Source organism: Pyrus communis, chromosome 13 (assembly GCF_041283825.1).
Source record: "Pyrus communis isolate YQ-2024b chromosome 13, ASM4128382v1, whole genome shotgun sequence".
NCBI lineage: Eukaryota > Viridiplantae > Streptophyta > Magnoliopsida > Rosales > Rosaceae > Pyrus > Pyrus communis.
The window spans coordinates 29,618,473-29,641,649 of NC_142577.1; the positions used below are offsets into that span (position 1 = coordinate 29,618,473).

General features: G+C 36.3%; 4 protein-coding genes across 7 annotated transcripts; 3 read left to right on the forward strand and 1 right to left on the reverse strand.

Annotated features, from left to right (window-relative positions):
* The first annotated feature begins 1,682 nt into the window (after positions 1-1,682).
* Positions 1,683-3,433, forward strand: LOC137737834 (uncharacterized). Its single transcript, XM_068477402.2, has 4 exons — positions 1,683-2,108; positions 2,364-2,451; positions 2,593-2,666; positions 2,778-3,433. The coding sequence occupies exons 1-4, from the start codon at positions 2,001-2,003 to the stop codon at positions 3,066-3,068; spliced, it is 561 nt and encodes a 186-aa protein (XP_068333503.2). The 5' UTR covers positions 1,683-2,000; the 3' UTR covers positions 3,069-3,433.
* Positions 3,434-5,973: 2,540 nt separating this feature from the next.
* Positions 5,974-6,932, forward strand: LOC137736386 (uncharacterized). The gene has a single exon (XM_068475663.2). It carries the CDS (start codon positions 6,199-6,201, stop codon positions 6,643-6,645), a length of 447 nt encoding a protein of 148 aa, XP_068331764.2. The 5' UTR covers positions 5,974-6,198; the 3' UTR covers positions 6,646-6,932.
* Positions 6,933-12,344: 5,412 nt separating this feature from the next.
* LOC137736387 (uncharacterized) lies at positions 12,345-13,212 on the forward strand. The gene has a single exon (XM_068475664.2). It carries the CDS (start codon positions 12,623-12,625, stop codon positions 13,097-13,099), a length of 477 nt encoding a protein of 158 aa, XP_068331765.1. The 5' UTR covers positions 12,345-12,622; the 3' UTR covers positions 13,100-13,212.
* A 2,248-nt stretch (positions 13,213-15,460) lies between these two features.
* Positions 15,461-19,698, reverse strand: LOC137737787 (protein WVD2-like 7). 4 transcript variants are annotated; one of them, XM_068477341.2, is made up of 10 exons: positions 19,207-19,698; positions 19,032-19,112; positions 17,824-18,489; positions 17,511-17,732; positions 17,365-17,408; positions 17,196-17,282; positions 17,002-17,098; positions 16,812-16,883; positions 16,487-16,597; positions 15,461-16,242 (listed from the first exon to the last, which is right to left on the reverse strand). In XM_068477341.2, exons 2-10 carry the CDS (start codon positions 19,071-19,073, stop codon positions 15,772-15,774), a joined length of 1,812 nt encoding a protein of 603 aa, XP_068333442.2. In that variant the 5' UTR covers positions 19,074-19,112; positions 19,207-19,698; the 3' UTR covers positions 15,461-15,771. The 4 variants fall into 4 exon arrangements, with proteins under 4 accessions (XP_068333442.2, XP_068333440.2, XP_088539266.1 ...); XM_068477339.2 differs by having other exon boundaries at positions 16,990-17,098; positions 19,207-19,519; XM_088683140.1 differs by having other exon boundaries at positions 19,032-19,128; positions 19,207-19,379.
* Positions 19,699-23,177: the final 3,479 nt, after the last annotated feature.

Below are 23,177 nucleotides of genomic sequence, written 5' to 3' on the forward strand. Positions count from 1 at the left end.
TTCAATTTTCAAAATTGTCTTAAATCCCAGAATTGAACACAAGAAAGCCTTGTTCCGTTGGCCGCCAAGCTCCAGACACCACGCCAGCCACTCCAATTGAGGTAAATTTTTAATTTTTTTTTAATTTATGGTTATCAATTATAGATTATTCATATGAATACTATGATTATTGATTTTTTATTTTTATTTTTGAAGTACATAAAAGAGGATTCATACATTATATGTATTATAGGAACTTGAATCACACATGGTCTAGTAATAAAAATTGATTGCAATAACCGCTAACTTACTCAATTTTTAATTGTGGTTTAGAATAAAAATTGAATTCTTGATTATTCATATGATTGTTAGTATTGATTAATTAATTCGTGATTTGATTAGATATTACCCTATAGTCTACTCTAGGATTAAGAGTCTAAGATTTTTTTTTTCTTTCGTTATACAGTTACGTCATGGAACGATACTATAAGAAAAAGTGCTTAAATCCTTCTCCAATTATCGCGAAGCAATTCTTAGATACTACCTTCAAAATGAACCTTGTTAACCTAAATCTCACAAAATGAACCGAGAGGTGTGAAAGCTATATGTTAGTGTATAAGCTTCTTACATTGACTTTGGTGTTAACGGTTGCAACCGCTTCCGTGGAGAGAGCTTTTTCTGCTATGAAGATTGTGAAAACATCATTGCGCAACAAAATGAGAGATCAATGGTTGAGTGATAACATGATTGTTTACATTGAGAGAGATGTATTTGCTTTTACTGATAATGAGCTTATTATGCGACGTTTTCATGACATGAAACCTTGCCGGCAACAATTATAATTTATTTGTATTGATTAATTATGGAAGACTTTACTATATAAAAAGATTCGCTTGTTGCCATTTTTCTTTAACCTTGCATGCATATAAGTTCGCCTCTCCCCCTGAAAATTCCTGGTTTCACCACTAGCAGTGGTGACCATTATTTGGTAGAGTTCATGCTTCCATGACCTTCTACTGATGCTAGAGACAAAGTAAGTTCTAGTTTATTTAACAAAAATTAATTGGGGCTTAACATATGTGACATTTTCAATAGGTTAGATAATTGTTTGAAATGTTTAAAAAAGTTGAGATCAATTTGAAACGAAACTAAAATATTTAAGGGTTTTAAGTACTTAATCCTAAAACTAATTTATTCTATTTGATCAAACGAGCAAACAAGTGTTAAAATAGTAATCTACAAAATGAAAAAAACAAAAACAAAAACAAGGGCAAATAAAGCCTCTAAAAAGCAGCTACTTAATACTACGTTATAGTGATATTCCTTTGAGTGATCTTATATTCGATTATCGTAAAATGTGAATTTGATGAGGTGGGGCTCTCCGGGTCAGGTTTGGGATTGGGCCCACCAAGATGATCAGAACGGCGGAGATTAACGATGGTTTCGATGCCATGGTTTTGTTTAGTGGAACTTGAGTGATGGAAAGTTGGAAACATCGACTCTGCCGTTGGATTCAAATAGAAAGGTTGATGGGCCCTTCGATAAAACTTATGGATCCAAACAGCAAGCCCAAGTCTGCAAAGCGTATATTGAAAACATTAGCTTCCAGGTGTCAGCTGGACACTGGATAACATCCGGTATACAAATCCGTATCCAAACTGAGCACCTACTAAATCAGGAAACTGAAAAATATCTGAAAGCCGAAAATATCTACGGTACGACCACCAAAGAGACTTCCACGTTAATCATACGGGATGTTTCGGGAACATTCCGGATGGCGAACCTGAGTTAAAAATCAAAAGCCCACCAGATATTTTGTTCCGTCTTCTCCTATATATCATGTATAACCGACCTGCGACCGCATCATAAATCACGCAACCACCGCCTTTCCCTCGTAATTCGTTGTATTGCAAGGGTCGTCTGGGCACCAGAATTTTCGAGATCAGCAAGCTTCTGATGTGATTATTTTGTGGACTGAGAATTTGGTTTGAAGAAGTTCCGAGAGTTTGGTTTTGTTGAAGATGGAGGGTGATCGAATTCAGGGGTCTCCTTCTTATTACAGTGTTCTTGGTGTCGGCTCGGAGTCTTCCGTGGAAGAGATAAGGCGTGCATATCGCAAGCTAGCGATGGTGAGTAAACTTTATCTAATATAATCTCTTTTTAGTCTTGTCTAAAACCCTGTATCCCGCTGGCGTAACAGCATTGGCTTGCGGATGTTGTTTTCGTATGCATCCGAGCTCGAATTCTCAACCTAGTTGAGATAGTAGAATATTGAGTTGGTTTACTTGCTTTTGAAAGATTGTTTCTTATCGAATTCTGGTGAAAATTTATGAAAGGAGCTAAGATTTGATGGTTTGTATTGGTCAACTCGGTTTTGGGTGCAGAAATGGCATCCGGACAGGTGGACAAGAACCCCTTCTTTGTTGGGTGAAGCCAAGCGGAAATTCCAGCAAATTCAAGAAGCCTATTCAGGTATAATATACATAAAATTAAAAATATCGGGTTGTTTTTTGGAATTTTATTTGAATTAATTATTAATTATTTTTCATAATATTAAACAAGATGATAGTATTAACAGCGTGTTTGTTGTTCGTTGTTTTCGCTTTGATGCAGTGTTATCAGACCAGAGAAAACGAAGTATGTACGATGTTGGCCTGTACGATCCCGATGACGACGAAGAGGATGAGGTGGGTACTTGTTTGTTCATTTTTTTATTTTATTTATAAACATTTTGGATGGCGTATTGGATTGTGTCTGATTTCGTCCGTTGCTCTGTAATTTTTTTATGCGGAATGTAGGGGTTCAGTGATTTTGTGCAAGAAATGGTGTCTCTGATGGCGGAATCCAGAAGAGAGGCAGAGAGTTATACCATGGAGGACCTGCAAGCAACGTTCATGGAGATGGTCAAAGGATTCGAGACTCCTCCTTCCTCTTTCTTCTGTGGACAACCGGCGGCTTTCGAACAATCTGGATGCTCGAAAAGAACGCGTCTCGAATCTAATTCCTGGATTGGCAGAGATTCAGGTGCCGGCTCATCTCTCCATGTACCAAACTTGGGGATGTACGGTGAAGGGTTCTTTACATTTTAGTAGCAAGGACAAAGACGATAAGAAAATTCTGGAAGGACGATAAGAAAATTCTGGAAGGACAAAGATGATAAGAATTCTTTCGAGTGTTTGATTTCTTTTGCGGTCCTTCCACAGCGGGTTGTGTGTCCTCTTTCACTTGTTCTTTGGAGACCACATGTATATAGAAAGGCAAGTAGATGAAAGATTGCACGTCTTCTCTTTGTTGTTGTGTACTCATCTTATAACTTGTAGGCTGTGAATTTGGGCAATTTTGTTGGGTTTTTTTCTCTGTTTTCTCCTTGGACTTGTATCTTATAAACGCTTGTAAGATATTTTGGGGCTTTAATCGACCAAAACCCGCCAAAGCCCAGGGCTTTTCGCTACAATTTGGATACCAACAGTCAAATTAGACGGCAGATTTGGCCCATGTAGGCCTGGCAATTTACATGATCCGTTAACCAGATATAAAACAAGAAAATAACAGGTTTTGGATCAACCTGTTAATGGGTTGTGTTGTATTTGGGTAACTGTTTAAAAACGCATTAACATTTTGGGTCTTTATAAGGGCACCTGTTAAAAATTTGATAAGAGGTATATTATTAGATCTAGAGTATGGTAATTTTTTACTGATCCGTTAACTTGTCACTAAATGATACGATCGGACGGATCATTATTGGGTCATTTTTTAAAAATTCGTTCGTTAAAGATTATAAGTTTAACACAACATAATCTATTAAGATAATTAGTATGACATGAAAAAAAAACACGACAAATACGACTCATTTGCCGAACTAGGCCCATAGTGGACTGGCTATTTGTTAATTCGCAGTTGTTTTACCGTCATGTTATGCTCATTACTGTAGCGTAACCATTGCTCCTCGTAAAATTGTTGAAGTTGACATTACATAAGAGGCGGCTATTCGCTCGGATTGATCCGACTCTTCTCGGCAGGTTCATAGACAAGTGTGCTGTCTAATTGGCCTTGAAGGCTACAACCTTACCCAGTTAAACAAAATTTCAATTTTTCAAAAGTGACATCGGCATGTGGCCCGTAGAACTTTTGGAATCCACATATGCGCATACTTCAATTAAATAATACATAAAATTGAACCATTCCATCATTGGAACTAACAATTCAAATTGGATTAATTAGTGATTAGCTTGTTTATATGGAAAGTATTGATTAGTTTAGGAAAGTATTGATTAGTTTAAGGAAAGAAGGTTCCGAGATCATACCCTATCGTTGGGCTGAATTTTAGTCTGTGTTACAACTTGTATGTTGAGGAGGTTGACCTGGATTTATGAAAGCCAACAAGAAACGGGGAGGAATCGAAGATGCTTTAAGAGAAAATGGGACGGTGCCCCTTTACTAGTTTTTTGTTCTCCTTTTTCCCTCTTCAGTTTCTTCAGGATTAAGTACTGATTTAGTACTAAGGTGTTTTTATAAAAAAAGAGTATAAAAAAAAAAGTTGAATTTAAAAAAGTATTTGGTAAACACTTCAAACAACTTATTTTCACAATTTTGGATGAAAAAAAAAACTGAAAACGTGAAGCAGTAAAAATGAGCTTTGAAAAAAAGCTGAAAACGTGAAGCAACATAAATGTTGGATTATATGTTGAATGTTGGATTATGATTTCTTGTTAAACGTTGGATTATGATTTCTTATTAAATGTTGGATTATATGTTTAAAATAAAGTTTATAAATATTTTTCTTTTAAAAATAAAGTATATTTAGTCAATCACCTTTATTTGTTAAGAAAATTAAATTAATAGCACATACAGTATTATACATTTTTTTGGTCATTTTACATAGTCACAACTGTTTTACATAAAGTTTACCAAACACTATAATATTGTTTTTTTTTTTTTCAAAAGCACTTTTACAAAAATGTTTACCAAACACTCTGCTGTTTTAATTCACAGCTGCTTATTCTCACAGTACAACAAAAACAGTTTTTTTTCAAATCACAAAAATACCAAACTAGGAACTGGGGTGATTAGGAACTAGCTAGGTCATCAAACGTGCCTAATATATGGCATCGGAACTCGGAATCTCTCTAAAATTTATAATGTGCCCCAAGTGCCACGGCAGCCATTCTTTGGAAATCTTCCGCAAGGCCAGTACTCCTCCTTTAATTATTTCTTGTTATTATTATTATTATTTTTTTTGTCAGGATTATTTCTTGTTAATTTATTTACCCTTATCAGTCTCATCATACTTTTGTATTTGACCTTTCTAATGTGTCAGTATAATATAAGTTTCAGCAGACACAAAACTAATCAGAACAACAATTAGGCAGGCAATCCATCAATTTCGTGTATGCAGTATGCACCAATCATGTGCTGCAACGTGAAGAATTTCCCCAAAATATGAGTCATCCTATGAACGTACAAGGATGTTCAAATTAATGATGCAATTTCTTTTTGATAACTCAAATGATGCAGATTAAGGGGCATCTTACAAACATAAAAAGTACGTGCAAAATGTTAACTACATCGGAAATGATAAAATTTGAAGTGCACAATACTTTGTAAAATTGCCCTACGAGCATAATTCTTTTTTTTTATACAGTTTTTAACATTAAACCAGTTATCTTTAAATTTAATTCCACCATTATACAGCGATAATCAAGTCCGCTCTTCTCCTCTTCCGCTTTCTTGATTGTTCCTCGATTAATTCCAAGTTCTAACCCCTCTGATTTTTCTAAGATTTTGCGATCTTTCAAAATAAAATCTACATAATATTACATTGAAAAAAGTATTGCCTGTATATGCGCCATACAATTAATATATATATGAAATGTAGATGGTGGTGGGGTCCAATAATTTGGACCATACACATGCAGTGCGATTCCCTTATGCAAAAAGCAACATCCTTCCACGCATGACCTAGTAGAAAAAAGCCCCATAAGAACACGTCTCACTCACTCCAGTTTGCCCATCTAATTAATCCTCTTTCCTCCTAACCCACCAAACCCCACAAGCCTACGTCCAAAGCAAACTTTATTTACTCTGTATACTTTCTTTCAAGTTTCAACCCCCATGCACCTAATAACGTAACAAACCATCCCTCCTTCCTCTCCCTCAAATTCATTGCAACCAACGTAAGACGTAGAATCGATCGAGATTTCAGACAGACGAGCCTGCAATATGGCGATCAAAATGCAGTATGGCACGAAACATCCCATGGTTCTAATAATCATGCTCCTTTTGATTGCCTACGTAGTAGGCCCAGTCTATGCCGATGAAACCCCAGGCGCTCCCGGCGAGGAAAAGTGCGACTCGTGCACTCCAAGCCCACCACCGCCGGTTCCATCCCCACCACCACCATCAGCGTGTCCTCCTCCACCAGCGCCTCCACCACCATCACCGTGTCCTCCTCCACCAGCACCACCGTCACCCCCGCCTTCTCCCAAGCTGCCACCGTGCGGCCCATGCGGTCAATACGCGCCTCCACCGCCGTCAACGCTGACATACATCACCGGTCCGCCGGGACAGTTGTACCCTATCGAACAGAATTTCAACGGTGCCAGTCGGAGTTCGGTCAACACGTTACCGGTTTTGCTTGGGCTGCTGGGTCTCCTGGCTTTTTGGTGATCAATTATGACTTGTTAATTCATATGGTAAGTACGCATTACAAAATTAATTCAGATGATTACAAGGGATATAAAATTTAATTTCTGGATGTTATAGTTAAGGATAAGAGTTTCAGAGCAGGACTATCATTTTTGTAATCGAGGGAAATATTAAGGGCACAAAGGGGATGGTCAACACTTTCGTTTGATTCTTGCTCTAGTCTCATCTCCAGTCAATTGTGTAATAATCTTCCTTAACAATCTTTCGATTTCAATTTTATTATCAATAGCATTAGAGTTCGTTCGTAATCACTTTTATTTTCTCAATTTCATATTTCTTTATTTTTCTTTCATTCAATTCAATTCCGGTGTCTAGCTCTTGGATTATTTTTATTTTTTAGTTATATAAGTAATACATTACACTAAATTTATCTAAATTACGAAAGGAAAAAAAAAATTCAAAGTTGAGCGGAGATTAATATATTTCATCCCGTACATAATCGATGCGATCGATCCTGTGTATCTAGATTGTGCGAGTATGGATTTCCCAACCCAACCCACCAGCTTGCCCTTCCACTGACGTCGTAATTAAAAAACTTCGTTTTATTTGGGGACGCTATAATTATATAAATGTGTGATGTGCTTGTAGCTTAGGTAAGGGGTAACCATGTGTCCACGCGCCATGTTTTTTGTGGACTCAATTGTGATTGTGCTCTAGGGCATAATTCAAGGCAGAACTTATGCATTTGTCCCACAAAGTTATTTAAGTTGCTTCTGTTAATAAACTTCCTCTCGTAGTCTCATTCAGGGTAGAATATTCCGGATTGAGATATATTAAAAAACTACTTATTAGTTCAGTTATTGGAGACGAATTCTATGACTATATGCACGTATTGAATTTTATTTTTAGTATTGGTGAATTCACGATGGTAACTAGAAAAAGACTAATGTAATAATGCATTTGTATGTACATGAGTAGTGGTTGGGTGTATTCATTTGTTCTATACCCATATAGGAGAAAATGGTCATCTCATGCGAACAGTAGACAATACAATTTGCATTCCAAGACCAAAATACACAGTTTTTTTCTATCTGTTTGTCTCAGAGCCGTTGACAATTTAATTTGTGTAATGAACAACGTGCCATTATTGTATGATATGGCTGGATAAATACATAGAGTATATAACAACTTCAGAGTATGCGAACTTAACTCTTTCTGTAAAGGTTTAGAAAAGTCGACGCACAGTATTTCAACAAATCCGATATAGCCGTTTTATCAAACTTAATTAGTTCATGGCAGAAATAAAATATATAAATTGATCAAGTTTTCAGCGTACACCATGTGGAATTTAGTATGAAATTGATCTTGTACATGATTAACCCTAACAGAAATGAATGTCCAAGGGACTTCCCGGATGACCATACCGGGGAAATCTATTGTACTCTATGCAGCTATTGAAATTTGTATGTTTATGTATGAGTGGCTATTCCGCTGTAGATCGGGTTCTGGGCTCTTTACTTTACGGTTTCATTGATGGTTGGAAGTTCTCCAAAAGTATGAAAAGTTGGAGGACTTTGTACCATCCATTCCAGTGTTGTTGAATTGTTCAACAGCCTGAGGACTTGGAGCAAATCTTTTGTTATTTCCACTGCTTAAATTGGTTGTTACGACCACGATGAAACCACGGTGCTAGATCTAACAAGAGTTATTTATTTTCCTAATCTTTTAAGAAAACTACCAGGCCATTTTTCTAGTCAAATTGCAAACGATCATTTAGCACTGAAAATTATTTGAAACCCGCAGAGAATGAGTACCTATCCCTTACAGAAATCAAACCATTGTCATAAAAAAAAAAAGTCGAAAGCAATTAATTGGCACTTTAAACTAGTATTAACTTTAATCAATGATTTAGTATCATACAATTTAAAACACATGACGAGACGATATAAACTTAGAAGTTAACTGTTAAGCACAAACGCTAAACCTCTTGACACTCCGATGCGTTCACATCACAGTCAACCACGAAGGTTCACATGGACTGTCGAGTTTGACTACGTGGGGCAGTCGGTCTGTCACATGCAAAAAATGCCAACTATGTGATCTTTGATGTCAGACTTCATTCCCATTCTGTTAACCTAGAAAAGTGCTGTGCTTGTAAAAGAAAGATCAACTTCGGTTACCAAACTATGGGTCCCTTGCTCCTATGGCAGGTTTGGTAATTAAGTTTAATTAAGACTTGGTTAGTTGTCATTATCTACTAATTACCATTCATGGATGACGCGTTACCATTAAGAATTGCATAAATAAGTTGCGGCCTAAAAAAGAGATAAAAGCCAGTGCTTAATTTAGTAAATAATGCGATTCCTTAATTACATGTGCCACGTCCAAGTCTCTGATTGGCTCGAGGAAATAATCCAAGTTGGTTAGCTCTAAGTGAATAAGGCTACACCAAGTCACCAACCATGCAACCAAACCTAGCTAACAGACTGATGGTACATCATCACATCAATATTCATGAAATGAAAGGGCAACCCCTTTTGATTTGGAGTAAAGAAGAAACGAGCAGCAATGCTACACATGTAGAGTGAGTTGGGGCCATGGTGATGCCTACCTCTGACGTTTTTATACGACAATTTACTCGGATTTGAATAACAGAAGTGCACGCCATCTTGACTAACTAACCTAATATGCGTATGCATGTCTATTTTTGACGTTGATCGGATGAAACCAAAACATTTAAGATAAAAAGGTGATGCATGATTCTCCTATAGATTTCAATTTCAAAGTTATAATTGTAGTGGTGATTAATTTTCTTTTAGTGGCCCCAAAAGGAATTAACATCAACTTATTTTATTTTTAATTTTATTATTATTTTTGTTTTGGTTGGAAAAAATTTAAGAAGAGATTGACTACTCTCAACATCAGCGTTAGGGCATACTTGTAACCTTGAGCCTGAAGGACTTACGTGTGATACCCAATTTACAAATGTCATCGAAATGAATTTACGTAATAATTTACAAATTGTGCACCAACAGAGACTGACGGCAGCAAGACTCAAATCTTCGTAAGGTAACACACAAGTAGGGGCCTTGCCAACTGAGTCAACCTCATTTGCTTTTTCTGTTTTTCTTTGGCTGTATTGAAAATGAAACATAAAAAAAGTGGTATTTTTGAAAGGTTGTGATCATACAGAGTGTTTGACTGACAATAATAGAGCACGACAGGCTGTACTGGTGGTTGGACCAAAGATAAAAGCAAATGCTAATGCTACCTTGAAATGGATTTACAGGTTTCAAAAAAGTTACAAGATATATGCTATTTTTAAGGGAAGGTTCTACTTGTAGCATCATCCCTTCTAATCCCAAAAATTCAAACTTAAGATAGAACAATTTCACCATACTTGCTGAAAACACAATTTTGATATAAGTCAATTAATCGTTGAGCACATACCTTTAATTTTTTCAGATTAATAAAAAACTTCTCTCTTTTTTTCTTGATGAGTTATAATTTTTACTTTGTGATATGAGATACTAGCCTCTTACTATACGCGTAATCCTGTGACAATATGGTTTTTTTTTTATTTGAAAAAATAATTTTTATTTTTTAGGGCGTTGTAGGGAAATTGAAAGTTTCACCATTTTTGTCTTCTCACCTGACTTTATATAGATAACGAGGGAGAGAGAATTCCATTATGAAATTCATAGTTGTAGGAAAAAAAAATCGATTAGACGTGAATCAACCTAATTAGTTAAGATAGTGTACATGTCCCCTTCAACTTAAATTCATAACCATATATGAGAGCAACTTAGAAAGGAACAAGTGCAGTGAAGGCGCAATGTTGAATGGGTCACCATGATCCTATTCAGTATTACTTTCCTAGTATCAATGGTAGCTATAACTACCATGTACAAAAGGGTTTGCTTCTTTTAAATTAAGAAATACAAGGTAAACCCTAGAATTCTTTTACAAAACCAAAGAAGTCATCATGTTAAATAGTACGCGGTCGAGTTTATACATGTTGGGTTGTGTTGTCCGTCAAAATTACTCAACTTCTGATCGTTTTTTTCTCCCGGTTTCATGTGCATGCCTTCAAGTTTGCTCATCGCGTACGTCGCAGCAAAGAAAAATTATACGCTTTCGAATTGCATCTTTCTACACCTGTCTCTCTCCATTATTAATTTGATTCTCAAATATTATGCTTGGTTAAAGAACACCGTTAGGTGTAGAAATTAGTGGCTGTTGACAATAATTTGCTGGATCCACATGCATATATGGTCACACACATACGCATAACCAAAGAGACTTTGAAATTTTTGCTTATTATTTTGGTTTTTTAAATTGAAATACATGCATCAATTTCGGCATATATTATTAATCATTACTTGTGATTTGAAGGACTAGTTTAATTATAATATAATCTCATGTACAGGAATATAGTACGCATTTTATAATGATATAGAAGGCTTATGCCTGAATAATGTTTTCTTTTTTGTTTAACATTAGAGGGTTTCGAATTGTGAACACAATCTATTTTTAATTTTGTTTTTACCCATCATCTTACCCGCTCTTACGATTAGGCTAACCGGTTGAGCTCTTCGATACTCGGTGTCTTTCGATAGTTTGGCAAGATCCAATTGTAGAGCAGATTAACACGAGTTTCAAGTTTGAAGAAGCTAGGTAGGGAACAGGATACAATTCCATCGAAGTTGGGAGAGAGAAGAATATTAAAGCATTACTAATTTATTTGCAGAGATGACCAACCAAGGTTTTTCACCAAACCTGCAGGTTGGTTTGCATGTTGGTTTAAGTGATCTGTTTTCATCCAAGGCATTGAAACTATTGGTTCAGCAAAAAAATATTTCCTTCTAGTTATGAAACATTACTTGGGGCAGGTAGCAAAGAAATTTACTTAAGGGAGTGATATAATTTATTCCAAAACTAAAACAATTGAGTTTTAGTCATCTAATGCTGCGATCATATGACATTTCTTTATCTTTGACGCGCACTCTCACTACGCAAGGGCAATAATTGCACATTATTACAATAATAGTTAGCTAGCCAACACATTTTCCTGTACCTTCTTCCAATAGGTACGTCTAAGCTCTCCTCATGTGGGATTGGGGCTCACTATAGTAAACTAGTGTGGGACTTAAGTGAATTAGGTCTTACGAAATGTCCCACCTTTGACGGCAAGAGATGTATAATTATCAGTGATCTAAAATTCGACAAATTCGGATAGTGTTTGAGCTCAAAAAGGTTACTAAGTAATCTGATTTAGGGTCTTCTCAAATGAATAATTCGTGATTTTAGCCTAATTGAACTGTATACTCTTCTTTTTTTTCTTAACTTAAGGACTAGGAAGTTCGAAACGAGTTGACATCCAAGAACTAGAAGCTATGTGAACAATCTGAGAGTTTTTTCGACTACATCTTACTTAAGAAGTTTGTATACTTTATACATATTAAATAACTTCAAAATGTGTTCATCTAGCAGGCTACTATCGACTTTAAAATTTAAATAACACTAATAGCCAAATTCAAAACGTAAAAGTGATGGTAAGTAGAATGATAGGTAAGAATATACTAAATACAGGATTCGAAACCTCCCATATATAAAAAAGAAATACATAAAGCAAAAGTGTAATGTGACATCTTCTAACTATAGACGGTCTAAAACTATTTAGGTGTAGCTGCTCGCTAGCTCGATAGAATTTGCTTTCTTCAACAATCCCTTTTGGCCCCTCTATATTTTCTTTCCTTTTCTTAGACTCTTCGAGTCATGACAAGACCCTCAAAGTCTTCTTTCTAATAAGAAAAGTTTTACCTCCACCTCCACCTCCACCTCCACCCACTCCACTTGTTTTCTTCCCCACACACACACACACACACACCCAACCCCTTTTCCTTCCACTCATTTTCCTTCCACTCTCTCACTCATTTTCCTTCCACTCTCTCATTCATTTGCCTGAACTCCCATAAAATACTCAACCCAATCTCCCATGGCTGCTGCTGCAAAGATTAACCCACTCATTCTCTCAGCTCTCTTTTTGTTCTCAATAATTCTCAGCTTTCCTGCAACAACAATATCAGACAATCCCTGCGCGTATCCATGTTATCCTCCACCTACAGGCACCGGAGGCACTTTTACTCCAACAACTCCGACCACCACAACGCCATCTCCTCCGTCGTCTCAAACCGCGTCATACCCGCCTCCAGCCGTCGTCAACAACCCAACTGGAAATTACCCGTACAACCGTCCTCCGTCTACTTATAACGGTGGCTATGGTTATGGTGCTAATCCTCCTCCGGACCCCATCTTACCTTATTTTCCGTTCTACTACAAAAACGGTGCTCGCGGAAACCAAGACGCTTCGTCGGCAACCTCTGTAAGCAGAAGATCGTCAACGCTCTTCAACACTATTGCCACCACGAATCTTTACGTTGTATTTGTCTACTTCTTTTTTAACTTTCTGTAAAAGTTAGAAAGTCTTCTTTGTTTTAATGAATTAATGAGCTTAGTCGCAATTATCTCTCGATGGAATGATCAAACGTCATTTGTTTTGTTTAATGAGATTAATCATGTTAAATATTTTTATGCTACGCATAATGTATAGTATACACTATTATTACTAGATGACGCCTATTTTAATTTTTTTCTTCTTTAAAATCTTGAGTGATCTAGAAGTTAAATTACAAACATATGTTAAATGACATAATGTTGTAAACTGTACTGACATAATTTTGTAAACTAAAGGACATGGAAGTTGATGATTGAATTATTACTAAAATGTTGATTAACATGTTTATTTTTATTGTTGATAAATCATTTAGTTTTCAAATTTAGTGTCCCTAGCATTACCCATATAGTTCGTTGTAAAGAGGATGAGGTGAATTGAGCATTGGCGACCACCATGGGATAGCCCAATAGTTGGAGACGAATTTCAGACCCGTATTTGAATTTAGGTGCTTTTTGAAAAAAAAACACCAAATATGTGATTCTTGCAGGAAGCGCAAGTACTTTATTTTAGGATCCATTTGAATCTTTACTAAAGATTAGTTTTAAAAACATTTTCATCAAAAGCGTTTTCACTCGTTTTAGAAGTACTTCCAAACAAGTTATATTTAGAAATATGTAAAATGGTTTTAGAAGTACTTCCAAACGAGTCATATTTAGAAATATGTAAGATGATGAGGTGAATTGAGCATTGGCAATGTAAGTGAGAGAAAACAGAGCAAGCGTTAAAGAAAGAAAATGAAGATGATGATACTATATTCGTTTTCTTTTGTCCTAAGGTGCATGATTTGTAAATTGTAACCAACAATTTGTGTATTGCATCATTTGTTTTGGTGATATTTGCAGAAAAGGACAGCAAATATGTTTAATTTAACAGTCGGGCAGGAGCATGGAAACTTCACGATTCTTGGTCAATTATGCTCCTTAGGCTCCTTCCTTTCATTTTTTGTCTTCTTTCCAAATTTTTAGTATAGAGTTAAGGACCAACCCCTCACGACCATCAAGTCAATTGGGAAACCGTATGATGACTAATGAACCTAAGCATCCAAATATGTTTCTTTAGAAACAATATTTATTTAAAACTAATCTAAACCGTGATAGAAGAGAGTTTTGAACAATATAAATAAAGGGTGGTGTTGTTCACACACTTATTTTTATCTCTAGACACATTTTTTTAATTTTCAAATGTCAAATCGAAATGAATTGATGAAAATCAATAAGTAAAAATTAATAAGAATGTATGAAAGATAAAAAGAAGTGTATGAATAACACGACCTTATTAAAAATAGGAAATGAAATTGCTTTGTTAAAGCAAATAAAGAATTTCTTTGCATGTGTGTTGTAATGAGGGGTGACTATGTAGGTATCTAGGTCAATCCTTTCACAAGCACTAATAATTTGGCATGTAATCAACGGAAGGAAAATATTAGGTAGACTATTTTTTTAGATGATATTTTGTAAATCATATGATGTAGCGATTGATCGTTGGATTTATTTTATAATGGTTTAAGTAAGGAATTCAACCATTAACCATCATTGCACCACGTCATGTGATTTACAAAATATGGTCTAAATAAATAGTATATCTAACATCACCCTTAACAGAAAGGATATTGTTTTCAAACTCTCGAGGTTTGGCTGGTCTACACCACAATAATAAGAAATACAACCACTAATCAAACCCAATTAGCATAAATCCAGTAGCAATTAGGCTATTAGGTAGGCTTAATTCATGGTAGGGCCGTTTGTTTGGTACTTAGAGTCAAAAGTAGAGACATAAGGAGTAATGGAGTTTATATCTATCTCCCCTACATGACTAAAGGTGTTCTTCGAGTAAAACGCAGTTTTGCTCTTAGATACGGTGCCACATGCCGTGCACGTGACTCTAAAAAGAGACGGAACTATAAGTAGCAACCTAACGGAAACGACTAACAAGTACTTGATTGAAATTTGAAACAATTGAAACTATAAGGATGAAATTGAAATCCGAGTCAAAGTGGTTGGTGACTTTTGTGAATTGCTTCATACTCAAGATAAATGCCAAGGAGAAATCTTGATCCACCAATCAGTGAAAGATGGGTCAAGTTTCCAACTTTCCCTGCCACAATTTTCTATACAAGTGATGACGAAGAAGATGGAATTGAATTTAGAATCTCGAGTGCAAGAGTGGAATGCTTTTTATCAACTTATTAATTCATTTTAAGGTACTTGATTACACAATACTAATATGACACATCCCGAACCAAATATCCATGTGAATATTGAGATCTAGACATGCTGGTCGACGCTTGAAGGGCGACGAAACCATAAAACGAAGGTGATGTGTGAAAAATATGAAGACATTAAAATAAGAATTCACAGTGCACGGAAAAACCGCTTATTACATAGTCCGCAGTGTCAAAGCATAGAAGATAACTAGGTTTGATTACATGATAAATAAATTGAATAAAACATTAATTTGTAAAGGTGGCAAGAGGGCCTAGGATTCCAATTTTTCTACTCCCTCAAACAGCACAAACCATATATTATTCTCTCTTCGCCTACATGTTTTGTTACAAGCTTTGCTTCCATTAAAACTCAGGCTTGCAGGGTTCACCCTGCACGGCTGAGTATATTCCGTCTCTCGGTGTTCATTCATGAGGCAACACCAACTGTTAGATGACCCATTCTTGAACTGCTTCCAAAGCCGACGCTGACTTTCACACCCTTCCTTGCCATCTCTCTACTATTTCTTTCGCCTCCCACTTTCTGCTTCCCTTCAGTTTTATGACTTTTTGCAATTTTTCCGCTCTCTAATGATCGATGTTTCTGTGTATTAGCATTCTTCTCTCTTTCTTTCGTCCTCGTGGCTTCACCTTTTGTTGTATCTCGGGATAAGTTTTTGCCGCTCAATGTGGTTGAAGAAACTGAACTAGCTTCAGAGGGCTCAGCCATCATGAAGTTAGTTTCTCTTGAGGCCTCGGGCAAATCGGTTGTGTTTACAGAATCACTATCAGTAGGAGCATTAGACTTTCCTGTCTCTGAATGTGATGGCAATCTTGAGGTAGCTCCACTCCCTGGATTTGTTGACATGCTTTGTACTTTAGAGGATTTGGTAGATGCAGCCTGAAAAACATATTGAAAATCCATGATTAACTGGGCCATTAGTTTCCAATTTTCCATTCGAAATCTTAATCACATTCAAAACTGAACTGTTTGGTGCGAGAAAGAACATCTGGTCTTGCTTTAGGCAAAGTGGTGAAACCATGCAACAAAATGGAACAGCAACAAATCATCCTCTAATCTCAAATTTATGCTCGATTCACTTGGAAGTTCATGTCTTGAAATGCAATGGATGGCATTTATTTACCTTGCTCCCATCATGCACTGAATTCACAGCTGAATGATAGAAAGAAGGCATTGGTGCTGCTTTGAAGTTGAGGCTTTTGCGGAATTGTCTAATCTCAGCTTCGTTTTTTTCCTGCAATAACAGTAACGTAACCCCGCTGAGATTCTTAAGCAAAGTTTCGGAAGCATGCAATAAGGAAAATTTGAGTGGCTTCATCATTAACCATTTGGATCCTTGCTCCAAGCATCAAATATAGCATTCTACTAGTTTGAAAGACATTATTGTCTTCTTTGACACACCGATGTCCCACAATGAACTTGTCAAATAGATGAATCGTCTCATTTACCTGCTTTCTTGCTTGGATCTTATTCATCTCATCTTCCTTGGCATGCATTTTTTCTTCCATCTTCGTGAAGAACTGGATTGTATGCGCCACGAGGACAAAGGAACAAGTCATTTCAGCATTGTAAGCCATATAAATCTTAACCCAAAATCGAAAGGAACACCAAATTCAGAAAAAGTACATGGGGGCTTGCCTCTTTCCTCCTTTCTGCTCGTTCAGAACTTTTGAAATTGAAAGTTGCAACACTTGATCTTGTATCAGACTTGGTTACATTGACTCTTTGGTTAAGCCTATACGAGAGAGGAATATGGAAAGGGTGACTTCACGAAAATTCTACAGTTTGAGAGGTAGAAACACTGATAGCATTCAGTAAGAAATTCTATAAACCTGTTTGCCGTTTGGCGTCCTCTGGACTCAGGCTTGACGGCAGGAGGTTGAGGTTCACCAAGGTTCTTAACAAAGAACTCTTTATCACTACAATAATGCAGGAAGTATGCATATGAGATTCCATTCCGTAAAACATCTCGGATTTCTACTTGCAATCAACAATATATACCTTCGACTCTCATGAGCAGATTTTCCCTTCAGTTTTGTAGAATCCTGAGTGTAGAATCCAAGGGCACACCAGTTTTTGAGAAACCACTATGCTTACAATGTACCATTAGAGGGTGAAGAACATCATAAAGATGATAAGATGCTTACCTCTGATTTTGGAGTCGTGCGAACAGAATGCGTAGGTGGAATTGCAGTTTTTGATGACAGCTTTTCTTTATCCGTTCTTCGTGTACCCTCTCTTTCTCTTGCATTAGATTTATTTATAGGAACTTTAGACGACTCAGCAGAAATGCTTCTCTTAACCGGAGAAATGCTGGCCTTAGATTTTACTCTGGACTTGGAAATTTTGGATTCTTTTCCAGCCTTCAACTAGATAGGAAACCGAGGAATTTATAGTTAGTATTGTTACTAACTAAACAAAAATGAGTTAGTACGATGAAAGTGTTCTATAAGAACATACCTTTGAAGAAGAATTATGCAAACTTTCCACAATGGTGATGTTAACTTCCTCATCTGCTGCAGTCTTGGGGTTCATAGTAACAGAATTATGTGATTCATCAGCATTCACAGCATCACCATTATGATTCTCATTTACATCGGTCTCTGGTTCATCAATACTTGAAGAAAACGTGTCACGACCTATTCCAGTTTGATGTGTTTCCTCGGGATTATCATCTTTAATATCCACCAGAATATGTTCATCGTTCAACTCAGATGCCCTCTGAGGATCAGACAATGAAACTTCAGGATCTTCCCTTTCACATTCTTTCACTTCAAAGTCTCCGTGGTACTCTGAACCCTCCGAGTTCTCATCAAAATGAGCGCAACCATTATCTTCATTTCCGTCTTCAAATTCTTCTCCATACGCATCACTCTCCAAGACATCATTTTCACAGACTTGATAATTTGAACCGCTATAGCACTCGACTAAATTTGGTTTGGGAAAACCCTTCTTCTTGAAATGAGCTTCGAAGTAAGCTTTCCTCTCAATAACTGAACCCGGTTTCAAGCATTTTTCAACCTCTTCAACATATCTGTTATGCGAGAAAGATGACCTCTTTTCCCAAGATAAAACTTCATTTTCAAACCTCCCGAATGATATGGAACCAGAGTGTAAAGAGTCTGCCTGTCCATTTCGAAGAAGTAGCTGTTATAAAAGCGGATGACTACAAAACAGAATGAATCACTAAACGTAATTTGTCAATTCAACCACTAGTTTGGACATTCATAGCAGAATGGCACATTGTGTGAGAATTTGGATGCACTAGTACATCAATTTCTAGGCACTTCTACTGAAAATTAATCAAGGGGGTGCAAATCAACGATCGGAAAAGCAGATCAGAGCTCATTGATTGCCTCGAAATGCAAGTTCATAGCGCTTTCCATATGACGTACAAAAAAAACCATATCATGCACAAAACATTTCATGTAAGGGAAACATTTGTTCCAGCTAATCAACCTCTAGGCCTATATTTATTTCCATTCTTTGAATCTCATATCTAGCGCAAAAATTGAAAATTAAACTCTTGAAACAAAATGGTTATCAAACGGGCCCAAATCTTCCTGATTAAGCAGTTAATCTCATACTGGTGCAGAATTTAAGAAACATTACTCACTATCAAACATAATTAATCAAGAAAATTATTCAATCAAGCATAAAGAAGTTACCTGAAAGCTCAAGCCAACAGGCTCTTCTATCTCCCCAGACATGACTATAATCTGCCCTCGAAATCTCAAAGGAATGCCAATCTTTCAGAGACAGAATCTGAAATTAGTAAGCAAACAAACATAGGCAAGTCCAATAATTTATCCGAAAACCTTGCAAGAAACGTTAAGAATTTACCTTAATCAAAACCCCATTTCACAGCTACAAGAAAAGCATATCAAACAGTGATCTGGGATTGGATAGAATTCCAGCGGACTAAAAAGTTGGGTTATGAAGAATGAAGGAGCTAAAATGTTAGTCGGGAATCTGAAGCAAGCGTGTTAGGAGCTAAAAAACACTCACATGAGTCTAAGACACAAAACCCACTTGTCTGTCTGTCTTTAGATCTTGGTTTTTTGTTTTTTGGGTTGCAAGATTAGATCTTGTTGTTTGGTTAACAAGCTTCTGAGGTTTCTAGAGAGAGAAAGAGTAGGAGAGAGACAAAGACTTTTTTGGTGAATAGAAGTGATTAGCGTACTTATAAGTTGTTTTCCACGTACGATATCAAAGTGTAAAGTCGGATTTGCTTGAAAAGGTTGGATTGTGAACTGTAGCAATCAACGACAGAACTCAATCGGTGAGGGTTTGGTTGCCTTTTCGCATCATATTATTATTATTATTATTGCCTTCACATCCCCGTTCTTTCCATCGTCAATGTCTTCTGCCCGCCGACGACGGTCAGCACCCTCCATCCATGATTCCATTTACCTTCTTTTTCAATAAAATAGACATTGTTTAATTTGATTTTATTTAACTTTTATTTTTTTTAATAGAGAATTTTAACAAAAAACTTTAGATATTGTTTACTTTAACGAAAAATCACATTTTTATACTAGAAAAATCACATTTTTATACTAAAAAAATCAATCATGATACTATTCATCTTACCCTTTATTTTATCATTTTCGTTAAAACTCAAAATTTTCAAGTGTCACTCTAAATTCCTCTAATTTATGGATAAACATTTTAACTTGGGTGCAAATGGAGTGGGACATTGCCTGGCTAGGGTTTTTTTTTTCTTTTCCGCCAATACAATTAAATTTACATTTTCAGCTCTGAATTTGATGAATGGACATTAGAATAAGTTGAGTGAGCATCGAAAATATTTTGGTTTTTGGCTTCGCGTGTGTATAATGGCGAAGCCAAGACTTGTCAAGGTGAGGGGTGAATTTAAAAGAGTGCAAGGTTCAAAAAAATAGCAACAACCTAATCCTTTTATATAGTAGTATCTTCCATAACTTATCAGTACAAACAAATTTCAATTGTTGCCGGCGAGATTTCAGGTCATGAAAACATCTCATAATAGACTTGTTATCAATCAAAGCAAATACATATTTCTCGATGTAAACAATCATACTACCGCTTAACCATTGACCTCCCATTTGTACGCAATGGTGTTTTCACAATATTCATAGCAGAAAAAGCTCTCACCACCGAAGTGGTTGTAGCTAGTAATACCAAAACCAATGTAAGAAACTTATACGCTGTCATATAGCTTACACACCTCCTAATCATCACCAACTCCTTTGCAAGATCACTACTTCCTCCCGGTCTTAGACTCTTAATCCTAGAGTAAAATATAGGGTAAATTACATTTTACCCCCTCAAGTTTGGGGTCGATTTCAATTCCTTACAACATCTTTAAAAGATTTCACCTTCATACCTCAAGTACTATTTTATTTCAATATAATACATCCATTACATTTTTCAGCCATTGGTCTATTAAGAGCTGACATGGCTGCCATATTTGTGCTACGTGGCTAAACATGTAATAAAATATTAAAATATTAAAATAATTATTTAAAGAAAAGTTACAAAAAAAAAAAAAAAAAAAAACCCAAATCTCCTTCCTCAGAATCCCCACCCGTGCCCACCCTCTCACCCCGCATCACCCACCCCTTCCCCCATCACCTGCAACCATTTCCCTCCCCACTGCGCCTCCAAAAACATTCCCCGTCCAAACCACCATCACCCCCTCCCCCGCACGGCTACCGTGTGGTTTTCTACCATCTTTCCCCACCCTTAATCCAAATTTCTAAAGCCCAACAAGCAAAACTCTTTTGCCTTGGCTTTGGCAACTGCTGTATCTTCCTTCACTTTTTCTTTTTGCAGGCACAGAGGCATATATGGACTCCTCAAAGCTTTATGTCCATCCTTCCCCGAAAGTAAATGGGAGGGTGGCGGCGGTGTATGATATCGAGTCCCTGCACTCTTCATCCCGTCAGGCACAAACCCACCATCCTCTGCTGCAAAACCCAGAAGAAGAAGAGAGAATTGATTAAACAAAAAAACCCTGAAGATGAAGAGAGAAAAGATTGAAATTTCAAGTGGGTTTTTGGTTTTTGAAATTATGAGGTTCTTTGGATTGAGATAAAATGGGTGGGTGGGTGGCTGCATCTGTTCGAGTGGTGAGGTAAGGGTGGCTCTTGTCTTTTGGGTTGATGAAATGAATAATGGCAGCGGCTTGGGTAAAAGAGAAAGGGAAAGAGAGAGGTGGTGTGGTGAAAAACGACGGTTTGGGAAGCTTGGGAGCGGATAATTGGGATGAGATTCTCGTAATGGTTGAAGGTCGAGAACTGGGGATTTTGGATCTGGGGATTTTAGGGGGTTTGGGGTTCGAGAGAGAGAGAGCGGGGAAGACGAACTGGGTTTCGGTTTTTTTTTTTTTTTTTTTTATAGCTTTTTTTAATTAATTATTTGAATTTTTTTATATAGTGTTTAGCCACGTGGCATAAATGTGGCAGCCACATCAGCATAAATATGGACCTTTTATTTGCCACGTCATCACTTAACGGTTTATTTAACAGATTTTCTAACGGATGTATGAAATTGAAATAAAATAGTACTTGAGGTATGAAAGTGAAATGTTTTAAAGATGTTGTAAGGAATTGAAATCGACCCCAAACCTGAGGGAGTAAAATGTAATTTACCCTAAAATATACTATATGACTACTAACTAATTAAACCAACAATTCAATTAATCAATACCGATAATCATATAAATTATTCAATAATCCAAAATTCAATTCCATTAATCAATATCAAGAATTCAATTTTTACCCTAAAAAACAATTTCATTCATCAATAATCATACATAGGATTCATAACTATAATCAATAATCAGTAATCAATAACTATATTAGTGTATTACTCTATGATTCTTTATTAATTAAACAAAATTTCATATTAATTAATCAATTAGGGTTAAGATTGGAAAAAAAATCAATTAGAATTAAAGATAATATAAATTTAAAAATTAAGAAAAAATAAAACATGAAAATCTTTGCTTTTTTGATTGGTTTTCAAAAGGGAATGGAAGACTTAATAGTGTGAAGGCAGAGGTAACGAGGGAACCCACTTCAATTAATTTTTTTAATCAACTAAATGAACCGCATCGTTTGGTTAAGGATTTTTTTAAAAAATAAAAAATAAAACACTGATGCACAGTAGTAGCAGAAACCTAGAAACTAGAAAGCAAGCCGAGCAGCCATATCTTTCGGTGGGACCAGAGGCGGAACCACCGCTTCTAGGCTTAATTTTCGGCGAGGGGAGGGGTGGACGTCTCTCGTTGTCTCTTCGTAGCTTCGTCATTGCGTGTGTATGCTACCACATACAAAATAAAAAAGAATATAACTCAATCCAGTACAATACGTAAACCACATTTAAAAAAATAAAGAATTAGGTTGATTAGTTGATCTCCAACTTGTTCTCTTTTTTTTTTTTAACAAATTTTAAACATGCAATTGATCTCAGCTTTTCATATTGACATAAAAAAATATGTTTTACACAATTTTTAACACTATTTAAATGCCAAAAATATTGGTTGTTGTATTTAGAGGAACCGTTAGAGCCGTTACATTATAAAATATTGGGGATATTGACGGGCGGTCCAGTTACAAATTCACAATCTGGACAAAGTCTAAACCTTTGGAGGAGCCATGTCCATGGATTGTGCATGTCTCAATGTGCCCTACATATTCAAGATACAGGGCCAGCCACACCTTATCTAATAAACTCGGATCCTGTCCGTTTATTGAATTGGGTTCTTGCAATCCTGTCCGTTAATAAAAAAACTAAAAAAACTAATAATTATTTTTTTTATTTTTTAT

What these genes read in the sequence shown, in the direction of transcription:
- LOC137737834 (XM_068477402.2), top strand. Translation starts at nt 2,001, where the DNA reads ATGGAGGGTGATCGAATTCAGGGGTCTCCTTCTTATTACAGTGTTCTT. An exon ending in AATTCAAGAAGCCTATTCAG is followed by an intron (nt 2,452 to 2,592) that starts GTATAATATACA and finishes GCTTTGATGCAG; the next exon opens with TGTTATCAGACCAGAGAAAA. An exon ending in ATGACGACGAAGAGGATGAG is followed by an intron (nt 2,667 to 2,777) that starts GTGGGTACTTGT and finishes TGCGGAATGTAG; the next exon opens with GGGTTCAGTGATTTTGTGCA.
- LOC137736386 (XM_068475663.2), top strand. Translation starts at nt 6,199, where the DNA reads ATGGCGATCAAAATGCAGTATGGCACGAAACATCCCATGGTTCTAATA.
- LOC137736387 (XM_068475664.2), top strand. Translation starts at nt 12,623, where the DNA reads ATGGCTGCTGCTGCAAAGATTAACCCACTCATTCTCTCAGCTCTCTTT.
- LOC137737787 (XM_068477339.2), bottom strand. Translation starts at nt 19,073, where the DNA reads ATGTCTGGGGAGATAGAAGAGCCTGTTGGCTTGAGCTTTCAG. An exon ending in CTGTTGGCTTGAGCTTTCAG is followed by an intron (nt 18,490 to 19,031) that starts GTAACTTCTTTA and finishes CGAAATGGACAG; the next exon opens with GCAGACTCTTTACACTCTGG. An exon ending in TGCATAATTCTTCTTCAAAG is followed by an intron (nt 17,733 to 17,823) that starts GTATGTTCTTAT and finishes TTTCCTATCTAG; the next exon opens with TTGAAGGCTGGAAAAGAATC.